Source organism: Thunnus albacares, chromosome 18 (assembly GCF_914725855.1).
Source record: "Thunnus albacares chromosome 18, fThuAlb1.1, whole genome shotgun sequence".
NCBI classification, from domain to species: Eukaryota; Metazoa; Chordata; class Actinopteri; order Scombriformes; family Scombridae; genus Thunnus; species Thunnus albacares.
The window spans coordinates 25,808,735-25,822,516 of NC_058123.1; the positions used below are offsets into that span (position 1 = coordinate 25,808,735).

At 36.8% G+C, this 13,782-nt stretch overlaps 1 protein-coding gene across 3 annotated transcripts in view; it reads left to right on the forward strand.

The window, feature by feature from the left end:
• LOC122968539 (ras-related protein Rab-27B-like) overlaps nucleotides 1-11,771 on the forward strand; it is a 69,284-nt gene extending 57,513 nt beyond the window's left edge. For all 3 annotated transcript variants that reach the window (XM_044333867.1, XM_044333868.1, XM_044333869.1), the window contains exons 4-6: nucleotides 1,132-1,235; nucleotides 1,462-1,585; nucleotides 4,355-11,771. In XM_044333867.1, the coding sequence (XP_044189802.1) occupies nucleotides 1,132-1,235; nucleotides 1,462-1,585; nucleotides 4,355-4,541 (415 nt within the window). In that variant the 3' untranslated portion in view covers nucleotides 4,542-11,771. The remainder of the gene's footprint in view (nucleotides 1-1,131; nucleotides 1,236-1,461; nucleotides 1,586-4,354) is intronic.
• Nucleotides 11,772-13,782: the final 2,011 nt, after the last annotated feature.

Here is a 13,782-nt window from a genome sequence, read left to right on the forward strand (position 1 = left end):
TGGCAAAGTTTGTAAAATGATAAAGCTCACTGTTGAAATCCAGCATGTTTTATCACACTGATCGGTTGGACAGGGAAACAACGGTCAGAGCAGATGATTGTATGTGTGTGTGCCGTATGAGCGTGTGTGTGTGTGTGTGTGTGTGAGTGTGTGTTTGTGTCGTCTTTAATTGGAACGAGCCTCAATCTGTTGAATCTGTTTATAAAGTATGACTCATTGCAGGATGAGTCAGTGTTAGTTACATAATATTAATTCCATTTCTTCAGTGTGTAACGGAGCAGATTTCTTTATATTTTATGAACTGATCTTCATGATCATTGAATCGAGTAACTGAAGTCATTATTCCACCTGTATGATCAGTTCATCAGACTGTTTGCTGTGGAAACACCCCTGATATCTGCTGCTTTACCCTGATCGTTTTCATATTACATATTTGCTAATAAAGCGTCATAAGTATTGTTTGCAGAGTTATTTTCCTTGCTGTGTTACACTCTGAAGCCCAGCATGCTACAGAACACACAAATGAAGTTAAAATCCCTTTTATAGCTGGTGTAGATAAAAACGACAGCACACAACACACTTAATACATTTTCTTTGTTTAAACCAATCACAGTTAATCATTAAGGCTATCGGTCTCATCCAAATGATTTTTACACAAATATATTTTGAAAGTGTTCAAATTATTGAAATATTTATTAAATAACTGTACAAAACTGTACAATGAAGTATCACCACAGATTGTGTGGGTTGTAGCTGCTGCAGTAGTGGGCCAATCACCCGTTGCATTAAATCAAAGACTGCTTGCGGTGATTGGCTGCGAGCAAAACTACAGAAAGTCTTTTTTTTACAAAAAAGATTGAATGTGGGTATCATTTGGCTGGAGGAGTTTCTATGCTACTTGGTACAGGGTTATTTTGGTAGATACCTTAAAGGTATTGAGTACTGATACCCAGCCCTATAATTGGCCCTACAAAAAGCAGGTGTAGATAGATAAGATAGCATTGTTCTGCAATAATGCAGTTAGAGAAAGTTGAACCACTGTAGTGTTATTCAGTTCAGTGGAAAAAAAATAAAGCATTTAAAATGTGCAGTATGCCAAAATATAACCTTTTTTTGGTGTGTGTGTTCCAGGTTCCGCAGTCTGACGACGGCGTTTTTCAGGGACGCCATGGGGTTCCTGCTGATGTTTGATCTCACCAGCCAGCAGAGCTTCCTCAATGTCAGAAACTGGATGAGTATGTTGTTAATGTCTCATTTTCTTAACGTGTTTTGAAACTTGCATTGCTTCAGCTTGGGGTCCTGTCTACTGCTGTAGCAGCAGGAGTTACAGTTTCATGTTTTTATTCATGTCCCCTGATGCATCTGTTGCACATGAATATGTACAAATATAGAGTGTTTCAGAATTATAATTTTTAACATATGATTTGTGTGTTTTTGCTGTTTATTTGTGTTGATTTCCAGGCCAGCTACAGGCCAATGCCTACTGTGAGAACCCAGATATTGTGTTGGTAGGAAACAAGGCAGACCTGGCTGACCAGCGTGAGGTTCAGGAGAAACAGGCCAAGGAGCTGGCAGATAAATACGGGTACGTTTATTTATCATGTACAGAATTTGTGTTTCTACACTTTACGTACAACCTTTTATGTTTACAAGATAAAGCCAGGTTGACAGGTACTGCTCTTTCCACTTTTACTGATGACTCCATTACTCCAGTGTTGGCCTATATCCTAATTTTTATTTCCATATATTAAATTAGTGTCTGTCAAGTCGGGTAACCAGTGTCAGTGTTTCCTGTAGCGTCTGTATGTAATGTAAGTCTTTTAAGCATGGGCTTGTGACAGGTAAATTTGTCATTCATTCATAGATTACCACTTTTCTTAACAGATATACTAAACCTTTGTGTTATTTTTGTGTTATTCTGGTTTTATTCTAATTTCAGTGCTGTTCTCATGTCTGTCACTATCCTGCCTTCAATTCAAGCACTTCATATTTTTGTTTAGACAGTGTATAATCAAACCACATTTACTGAGTAAATTTGTCAGACATATACACATACAGTACTAGAGCATATTTTCATACTTCTATTTATTCTAGTCTTTAAGAAATAAAGTTTAGGCACTACCCTACAAAGTCTTTGACAATTGTGATGCAGCTCTAGAGCGTCTCACCTTACAAACACACACACACACACACACACACACACACTGTAGAGAGAAATCAGGATGTTTTATGAAACCAGGCTGACTGTAAAGACAGGCAGTGAGACAAAACACAACATCACTGACACGTGTGCAGCACTGATGTCTTGACAATTTCTCCTTCCAATTTTTAGCTTTTACCTCATCTAACAGTAGTAGTTAGATGACTAAAAATCATTTCCTGGTGTCATTCCAGTCAGCCAAGATCTCTGTCTGATGTTGCCTAGCAACAAATTTCTGTTCCAGGAAGTAATAAGTGCTGTTTTAAAGTCTGGGGATTTTCAAAATGTTGAGGGCTGTACAGTAGGTGCAGTTCGAACATCAGATAAGTTAAATATTGAGAAAACAAATAATAATGTATCTACAGATTACATACAAAATATAAATATGCATGATTTTTAAAAGGTATCACAGAGTGTTAAGGTAATGCCATTTGTTAGTTGTACCCACTGAATGAAAGCACAGAATAATAATCAGTGTCAGAATATTGTGAGAATACTATAACACACTTCTATCCTTTATGCAGCACATAATACAGTGGACTGACAATCATCCACTTAGAGCTCTTATCTGTACAAATTAGACACTGTGCAAGCCTTTTATTGTTAATGCATTATTTATAAGCAAAGATAAAGCACAGACGAGAAGAGGTATTTTGAGTGTTATATGATCCAACTTTTTAGACCTTGTGAGGACTCTGGCAGCTGCGTTATGGACCAGTTGAAGACCTTTTGTTGCTGTCTTAGGTAGGCCAGAGAAAAGTGCATTACAGTAGTCTATTCTAGATGTTATGAAGGCATGTATGAGGATTTCAATGTCTGGATTTGGACTATTACACAAAGGTGGAGGAAGGCAGTTTGTTGTATACTTGATATGTGGCTCAAATGTAAGGGATGGATCAAATACTATTCCCAGATTCTTAATTGTATGGGTCTGAGAAATTGTGCAGCCATCAAGATCAATGTATTAATCTGTAAAAAGCAATGTGAATCTAGCTGGACCAACAAGCAAGTCTTGTGTGCGTTCAAATGCAGGAAATTATTGCACATCCAGTGATGGACTTCTGACAAACACATCTCTAATTTAACCAGCTTGGAGGCATTGCTGACTGTTACAGGAAGATAGATTTGTGTGTCCTCAGTGTAGCGGTGATGCATTATGTTCTGTTTTTTGAAAATGTGACCCAAGGGCAGCAAGTAAACACAAAACAGAAGAGGACCGAGTACTGATCCCTGTAGGACACCGTATTTGACCCTAGAGTAGGAAGTTACAATATTATTGTATGTAACACTTGGTGTTCTATTACTCAGGTATGAACAAAACCAAGTAAGTGCCACCCTCATGAGACCAATAAGGTTCTCAAGATGTTGTAGATGGGTGTCATGGTCCACAGTGTCAAAGGCAGCGTTTAAATCAAGTAACAGCAAAACAGATGAGAGATCAGAGTCCATTTCAGTTAATAGATAGTTAGTTACCTTGGTCAGTGCAGTTTCAATAGTGTTTGGGCCTGAAACCGGATTGAAACTCATCAAGAAGGTTATTACTGGATAGATGGGCAGTGACTTTACTAGCAACCACCTTTTCTAACAGTTTGGACATGAATGGGAGATTTGAGATCAGCCTATAATTGTTAAGAGTTTGTGGGTCAAGGCTGGGTCTTTTTAATAATGGTGTAACTACAGCTGTTTTAAAAGCAGTGGGAACGATTCCAGAACTAAGGGATTTATTGATATTGTCAAGAAAAGGGTTTCCTATCACAGTTGTCTATAATGAACAAAACATATGTGGTTGGTTTGGAGCCAGTGACAGTTTGAGAGAGAGTGTTTGAATCAACTGGATCAAACTGTAAAAGGTGGCTGATGGTTCGGTAATCGGTATGAGAAAGAAGTAGAAATGAGAGGGATCAGAGGAGAGGGACACAGCCTTACCAGTAATATCATTCCTGATTAGCTCAATCTTTCCAATTAAAAAGTAATTAAAGACCTCAGCTGTAAAGCAGGAAACCAGTGTGGGCAGGGTTGTTTTAATGAGCTTATCCATGGTGTTGAATAGGAATCTGGGATTGTGTATGTTGTTTGAGATCAAATCCAAGTAATATTTAGGTTTAGTGTGAATATTTGTATTTATACAAATATTTCTGCTCTTGTTGCTCACAGGATCCCGTACTTTGAGACGAGTGCAGCGACAGGAGTGGAGGTCGACAAGGCAGTGATAACACTGTTGGACCTGGTCATGAAGAGGATGGAGCAGTGCGTCGACAAACCGCCTGCTGAGCCGGCTAACGGCAACGGGGCCACAAAGCTTGACGCTGCGCCGCCTAATGAGAAGAAATGTGCATGCTAGATGAAGAGCCGATTCAGGAAATGACCAGTCAGCGCTCCTCTGTCGTCTGTCCTTTCTACTTCCCTTCTTTTTTTACTTTCTCCTTCTCTGTCATCTTTGATTGCATGTTTCTTTGTCTTCTCCTCTTCACACCCTTCTCTCCAAAACTAAACATTGTCCATCTTCTCCTCTTTTCTTTCTTTTCCACCCTTTTTTCTTCCTTCTCCATCCAAACTGTCTGCCACTTTGGCAATGAAACAACCCTATCCCCCTCTAGTGGATATTCAAGCTAATACAGTCCCAGCCTGTCTGCCCTTGGGCTCTATCCATGCTTGAGCTCTGTTTAGGAGGAAATTAAAACAGGAGAGGACAGTTTCATCACTGTCAGACATATAATGTGCCTCGTTTAAAACATGCAGCTTGGGAATTAAGCTCTGCACGCTCCCAATTTCTCTGCTCAAAAGTTGTTTTAATGATTTTAAATGGACCTAAACAGGCAAAGGAACTTTAATTTGAACTCTTTAAAGTCTTATCTACTCATCACTTTGTAACAAGGGAAAGATTTGACTTCATGTTTAGGCTGTCACTGGATGACAGGCTGTGTAAATTAAGTCATTGTCCCCTCCTGAAACTTTTCCTCCTGGACTAGATTGAGCAACTGTGTGACCAGTGTGTTTTTATTTTTATTTTTTCCCTGTTTCACACTGTTTCCTGTGCTGTACCTGTATTAGCCATGTGTTGCAATTTGTCAGTGTTTGGATACTTTTACATTTTGATTAGTAGCCCTACTTCAGATTATTCAGTTTGAAAACTTTTCTGACTGACTCAACAGACACAAATGTTTCAGCTAGCACTTGTTTGCAGCCTGGCTGGTTATATTTTGCTGTTGAACAAAGCTAACTCTCTTAGACCTCCGTGATGCTGCCAGACTTGGCTGACTGCAGATTTGTAGACATTATACCATTCATGTAGTAGGGCCAATATGGATACAGCATGGCACATGTGCAACGGAGAAAAAAAAGCCAACATTGTATATCATGAACATTTGTTATAGACCAGGATAGATGCATTGTTCCAAACGGATCTACTGCCTTGGCTTTTAAAGCGTTAATTCACTGTGGCAGGACAGGTTTTAATCTCTGTGGGAGTTTGAGACAAGTCAGCTAAAAATATAGGCTGCTCTGGGGACCATTATCACCATGACTTACTAACATTTAACTGAACGTGACATTGTAATGCAGCCTAAAAAAGATAAATGCTATTTTACAGATAGAACTAACGTGGCATTTTGTAAGAAAATCAGATAAAAATCAAATGGGGGGCGGGTAGTGAGGCTGGGGATCATGAAAATAGACCTGAGTCTGGTGACATTAGATCCTCAGTGCAGCTGATTAAATTTTGACCTCATCTCTTTTTATCAAAAAATCACACAAAGTGAAATATCGCTTTAAGGCCCCATTTATGTTAGAATATAGAGTGACCAATAATTTATATTAAAAGAATTATAAAACATAGATTATTATTACTGTTGTCATTTTTTGTTACATTCTTTATATTTCACACACCTATTCTTTTGTTATTTTCATGTAAGTCAAGAGAAAACTATCTCAGCTGCTTTTATACTTATGATTTTCACTGCTGTGTTCTTGAGCTCAGTTGTCAAATTAACCCAGAAATTACAAATTTATTGACAAAATGTGTCTCTAACATGAAGAAAACACACTATTATAAAATTTTAAAGAAGTATAGTAGAAATTGTTTAAGACATATTTTTATTGTGTTTTGTTGCTTAACACTATCATCGTTTTTCCATTTGTTTACCGGATCATTTAACAGTTGCTGTGCAGAAAACCCAGTGAAATTAAAACTAAACTAAACTAAATTTCTCTTAGTTCTATTTAAAAGGCTGCATGTTTTGCACCTGGAGCACAACGAAAAAAACATTTGTTTTAAGAGGCCATGTAGACTTTAATTGAGTTGAAAATTTCTGTTTCTTTAAATGTACAAAATCTGCTTCTGGTCCAAGATTATCTCCTTTGTAACTCAACAATTTTCCTTAAATCAAGTAACACCCTGATCTGCCTTACATCATGAAAAATGTTGAGATGTTGATTTGCACAAGAAACAAGAGAAATCATCTTTCTGCTTGCCACCTGCTGGCAGCTAAATATTTATTTTAAGTGCATAATGTTAAGAATATTAAGATCACTGCAGGTTGGTTTTCAAAGTGTGCTGAGAGTGAAAGCAGTGGCAGCAGAATGGGTGAGCAGTAATGTTAAGTATACCGTACATGTCACAAATTAACAGCAAAAGACTGCTGTGGTCTTTTAAATATTATAAAATTTCAATATTTGATTAAATATGGTATTTTTCAGTAATATTTTTTGTATTGTGCACTCCATTAAAAGACTCTTAGTTAAGATGCCATAATACTTTGGCTTCACCTCGCTGTCACCTTTAATCTGCCAGTGTGCCAAAAAAAAGGAAACACCACAAACAAGCATTGGTTTTCTATAAACCCAAACCTCATTCTGCTGTTCACTCAGAGAAAAATTGCCTTCACATTTTAAAAAATGTTTGTGTGTGTGTATGTGTGTGTGTGTATTTTTTGTTTGAAAGCAAAGTCATATGCCAACATCTGATCACAGTGCCATATTAAACACTCACCACTTTTTGATTACAATTTATAAAAACCTTAACAAATTGATGTAAACAGACTTAGGACTCTGGCTCACATTCTAACATTATCTCCCAGTTACTGAGCTCCATAGAATAGTTATGATTTTTTTCCAGAAAATATTTGTGTAGGTTTGTTTGTACTGTTTCAGCTAATCATCTGCTCACTTTTTACACTCACATCAGTAGATTTTATCTTTTATTCTGGTCTGAAGTCATGTAATCATAATGCACTAACCATAACTTTACATATTTCTAAAGTGTTACAGAAGCAGCTTATGAAATCCTCTTAATATACTGTAGGTTTTATTTTTTGTTTCATGAACCAAGTTCTGTTACAGTGAGGCAAGACATTTCAGTAAAATTGTCTCCAAAGATTTACCAGAATGATAGTTTGACTTAAAGCTGCATTAATTGAATTTTTGTCCACTAGGGGGCAGTGGAACAGCATTAACATATTATCAGCTTTTAAAGTTGGTGAATATGTTAAACTAAAACAGTTGCTTATTTGCACATCCACAGAACAACATTATCACATCATTGGAGTTGTGTTTGTGTCCATCTGATGAATGTAGAGGCAATATTCACTCTCCTTTTAGCTCAGGTTGGTCTCCACCAACTACTGAGAACAATATCTGTCTCCCTAACTTTATCCGTCCAGCATGTGGTGCTGAGTAGGTATGTACAGCGGGTTTATCAGAGCTTGTTTGCTGAATACAGCTGCATCAAGACCAAAACTATGAGCTAAAAGAGGCTAAAACGCTCTGTATAATGCTGCAGAGGTGGGTCCACCTCTGTGGGTCCACTATGAGTGCCAACTTTCACATTACACATAGTCGTGTCATCCAATTTTTCTATGAAAATATTGATTAATGCAGCTTTAAAACGTCTTACAAGTGTCTTTTAAAAATCTTAATCTTAACAAGTGTTGATTTCATTAAAACCACTAATCAGGTTTGTAACTTGTTGCATGTTTTTTTGAAAAGTTTCCATGTTTTTGGTAAAAGTTGGATGAAACATAAAAAAGAAATATTGGTTACCCGAGGCATCTGTCATGCAGAACCTTATTGATGAAAAAGACTGATTTAAGCCCAAATCTGTTGCCAGCAAAATGTTTACTCAGCAATTTTAGTTTATTTTACAATAAAAAAAGATGATATCTCAGCTCACATAGAGAAAGGAGACAAAATGATCTAATAAAAAACATAACTTAACAAGCATTAACAGAACAAAAGTAATGCGTTATTATTGGCACTGGTTTTCTTAGTATTTGAGACCTGGAGTCAAGATTTCCAAATCGATAACCATTTTCTAAAAACCTAAAAACCTTGAACCAATGCCTTTTTAATGTGACAATCTTCCGAACCAATTTGTCAGCTTTAATCTGAGCCTTCCTTCTTGCGTTGCTCATCATATTTTCTCAAATTTCATGAAAATGTGTCCTCTGATGCCTTTTTGTTTAAATTCAGTATTCAGTTATGCCACACTTGTATCTGACATTAACTTGACTGTGTTGAAACATGTTTCTCCTGACGCATCTCCTCCGTAAACCTTCTCAGTCTTAAATGTAGTTTATGAATTCACTTTGAAAGTTTACACTGTTTGAAGAGTCATGTTGTGCCTGTTTTTAACTCTTCTGTCTGATCCTCTGTAAAGTTTGTGAGCTACTGAATATTTTAATGCATTGTTGATTATAGATTACAAAGCAGACGCAAAAGAGTACGGAAGTCATGATGTTGTTCTTTTGTGCTGATATATCGAGACAACTAACCAATCCAAGTACCTCTAAGAGCTTTTATTTTTGGAAATCCTCTGTGTGAATTCTCTCTGATGCCTGCGGTTTGTGAACGTTTCAGTTTTCACTGTTTGTATCGATGCCTGTGTGTGTTTGTTGGGTTTGTTGCACCGTCAGCATGTTTGACACCATGAGAATGAAATGACCTGTGATGCGTTCGGTGTTTCTGATGTCAGAGCTGCAAATAAATCTCTGTGTTTGTTTTATCCTGCGAGTTTTTTTCCACTTTTAATGTGGATAATGTGCACTATGTTTTTATCAGAAAAGTTACAAAATTTTAAAAGCTTTTCTTTGATTGATTGATCTAGAAGAGTCTGATAGCAGCAGCGGCGTGGCGTTTCTATGTTGATCAGGCATTCACAAAGGCTTTCTGCAACTCTGCACAAAAAACAAAATACTGTGTTTTTCTGTTTTTATCATCCAAGTCCTGAAATATTCATTTTTTAGCCAGGCTAGTAGCCTGAATCTAGGGATGGCAATGTCAGATGATCAGTTATTTAGTCCACCAGTTCGGTCTAGACTGAAATATCTCAACAACTTTTGGATGGCTATTGGACTACTGGATTGCCATAAAATTGTGTACAGACACTCATTGTCCCCAGAGGATTAACCTCACTGACTTTGGTAAACCTCTCACTTTTCTTCTAGTGCTACCATCAGGTTGACATTTGTGGTTCCAAGTGAAATATCTTGACAACTATTGGATGGATTGCCATGGGATTTTTTATGGTTATTTATGGTTCCTAAGAGATAAATTCCAATGACCTTTTTGTTTTTTATTTAAATATCTCAATAACTATTTTGCTGATTGTCATGGAATTTAGTAGAGACATGCATTGTCCCCAGAGGATAAATTGTAATAACTTTGACTTTTGACTTTGTTTGACATTGTAATAACTTTTATCTAGCACCATCATCAAGTCAAAATTTCAGTTTGTCCAACACTTTGGTTTATGACAAAATTCTTGCATAACTTATGACAGTCCCACCAGCCCCAGCTGTTCTTTGTGTTTAGTGCTAATTAGCAATTGTTAGCATGCTAAGAGGCTAAACCATTGACTGTATATAAAGATGGACATCATGGCAGCTCCCCCAAAAGTGAAGCCAAAACAGCTCCATTGCCCCCGGTGGCTGGCTATAGTATAGGTCATAAATCCCCCCACCCCTCCATGTTAGCGGGAGGGATGAGCCAAACTAAAATATCAAAGTTCACGTCAAATACATTTTTCCCAAAGATAGTTTCTGTCACTACATAGTTCTTATCATGCTAATGCATACTAATTTTTACGATAAGTTTGTTCTCAATTAGTTATTTGACAATATAAAAAGGGGATGTGATGTCATGATTGACAGCTATGACAGCCACTCTCAAACCTCTGTCGGAGGGCTGAGGGGGTGTGTCCTGCTGGCTATCATCCCTGTGCAGACTGTGGCTCCAAATGACTCAATCAAGCAAGATGGCAGCTCCTGGAAAGGAGATATTTTGGCTTCACTTTTACATAGTGGTAGGAAGTGGAGACCTGTCGTCCATATTATACACAGTCAATGGGCTAAACTAAGATGGTGAACACCCTATTGTGAGCATGTTGCTATGCTGATGTTAGCATTTATCTCAAATAGTGAACTTGTGCACAAATTATTAGCTTGTTCACAAAGGCTATACAATAACGTAACCTGTATCTCGAATAATACCATATTTCTTGACTTCAGGGGCTCTGTACAGTAGTGCCAACAAATCACTTTTGATGTTGTCAAACTGTGCTGAGTGGGAGGAAAATTGTGGATTTGGAGGCACTATAACAAAATGAATATGTATATTAAATACATCTTTAACTAAGTAAGTCACTTGAAGAAACTCAAGTCCATTACAGTACTCTGTAGATAAAAGTAGTGATGTAGTAGTAAAAGTATATTGCTGTAAATAAATTAAGTAAATGGCAAAAATGTAACAAAAACAAAGATACAAAGTACTGCAACACTTTTGAAGGGCTGCTAGTTAGCTGTAACAGCTGTTTCTCTGGTTTCCATAGCAGCAAACTCCATGTTGACAAAGGATCTAATGTTCAGGGCAGTTCTGTTATTGTCATACACAATATAACTGTCCCGAGGTCTCTATTTTTACATCAGTGGATGTTCCTCTTAGCTCTCACTTTGTTTTTTTTATGTTTTCTCAGTGGTGACCTCATGATCTGCTTTGACTTTGACATTATGTTATAAATATTACAAACACTCTATGGGGCCAGCAGAGTAAAATATGACTAGTTTTGCTGCTAACTGTAGCAGTGTGTAGAATTTATAGGCTCCAGTTTTTCCCCTCTAACCTTGGCACGCTAAAGTGGTATTGTGCTAACATTTGTTTGTATGTTAATATTTTACATAACCATACATAAATATGTTAGCATGCTAAATATAAGCTACGGCTAACACTGTAGCATTTGAAGAAACATTAATTGTTTTAAGAAATAATTGAATGAAACTCAAAAAAACATTAGATTGCTAACATACAAGAAAAACCCTTGTGATAGGACACCTTGTTGCTCCCATGAAAAAGAACCAATAAAGTCACAGTAACTACAGGACAGGAACGCCCCGCCATGACAATGACTATCAGATCATAATCAAAATTTCTGACATATTCATAAGACGGCAGCTTTGATGAGAGTTTCCCGACACTGATTCAGCTTCTTTCCTCACATTTCATGAAGTGTGAATTTAATACATACTTCTGCTTTCAAACAGTGTGTCCTGTTTTAGTAAAAATATTAATACATATAAAATCATTATAAAATGAAAAAAGATGGCTTTTTGGTTATGAAAGTGTTATAAACTGCAACTGAACATGTACAGTATGTTTTGATGAGTATCTTTGTAGGGTCACTTGTTTGCATTTTATTCAGCTAAAGCATTTGCTGTAGATGATGATTGACTGACTTTGCAGTAAATTCATCCAAGCATTGTGAGATCTGACAGCTGATTAAAGATGATTTAGTACTATAAAAACTTTGGAATATGTTGTGTTTGTTGTTTTTGCCTGCAAACAGAACATCACACTTTATCACTTCACTGGGTGTGTTTGTAAGGACACAGCTGGTTAGTCAGAGCTGGCTCATTGATTCAAATAAATAGGCGTTTGTTCAGGTTTTATTATGGTCACCATGTTTAAAAATATCACTGGGTTCCTTTCAGAGTCAGAAGCTGGAATCCCCCCCCCCCCCCCCCCCCCCCCCCCCTCCTCTCCCCCCTGCCCAGTTTTGTTTACACTGTTTGTATTGAGAAACATGGACATCATAATGATTGCATTTTCAATTTCACTAAGTCAGATATGTATGTATAACATTCAGCATTCAGTTATATTGCAGTGTTCTAATATTAAGGTAACTTGTACTGTAGATTTAGAAGCATGTCTGATTTGGTCAGGGTCTAAGTTACTCTGTTACTGCAGCAGTTTGGTCCAGAGAGAGAAATCTCCTGACCATTCCTCATGCACCATCACTAGGCACATCTCCACTTGTTCACAAGGGGATGTCTGCTGTGGCACTTGGGTGTTTTTCCTGTTACCATATCAGCTCAAGTTGGCAAGTTCTTTCTTCTGACAAGATGTCCAATTATTATCCTTTGACCTGTGGAGTTCCTCAAGGCTCAATCCCTGGACCTATATTATTCCACTTCTAGATGGCATTTGTATTATTGCTATGCAGATGATGTTCAACTTTCTGTGCAGTATATACAAATCTGATTAGCTCTAAAATTATGCTACTTCACATGCCTTGATGAAATCAATGTGTGGATGACTCATAAATTTCACAATTAAATTACAACAGCTGTGGAGCCTCACTAAGATGTAGGGGTAAAATCCTTGTAATTACTTGGCTCCACCATATTAGTGATTTGATAACTCTTTACAGATTGTTCATTAATTATTTAGTCAACAGACAGAAAATGAATAGGCAACTATTAATTAAATCGAATCATTGTAAAGACATTTTTATGTATAAATCCAAAAGAGTACCTTGTTCCATCTTCCCAATTGTAACAATTGGCTCTTGAACTGTTGGTTGGACAGAAAAATACATTTGAAGATGTCACCTTTGGATTTTTATAAGCATTTCTCCCCATTTTCTGACATTTCTTAGATCAAAAGATTAATTGACAATGAAATGAAAATGGGATTATCTGCAGCCTTAATTGAGCATTTTAAAATACAAATTTAAGATCTATTTTTTTCATGAATCATACCTGCCCTTAACTGACTTTAGGCCCCCTACCTGGTGTGTGTTTCATATATTTATTGAAATGTATTTGATCTTCTCTGTTTGTTTGTTTGTTTTTTGTCTTACAGTATCTGTCATTTGTATCTGAGTCACTTTGTAATCCAGGTTTAAGTTTTACTTACAAGAAATATAAAATTGTAATAGAGTGACATAAAATTTAAAGGACCATACCAGTATGTTCAGTTTTGGCTCCTTAATTGCGAACAATTTTGCTAACCATTTTTCAACATATACTGTATAGTTTTGAATTTTTGTATGATTTTTTTTCTTCTGTTCCAGGCAGCCATTGATTTCTATTCACTTCAATATGGTATAATCATCAGTAAGAAGACACTTGCTTGAGCTGTGAAACTGATTAATTTGAAAATTCTGCACTGCATTACCTCAAAATAATTATGTAACCTCGACAAAAATAATGCAGACTTGATGTTCACTGTTTCAAGAGTCCTCTTCCCCAAATGACATAAGACAGTTCTCTAACAAATGGGCAGAAATAGTCATCTGCCTTTTACTTAAATAA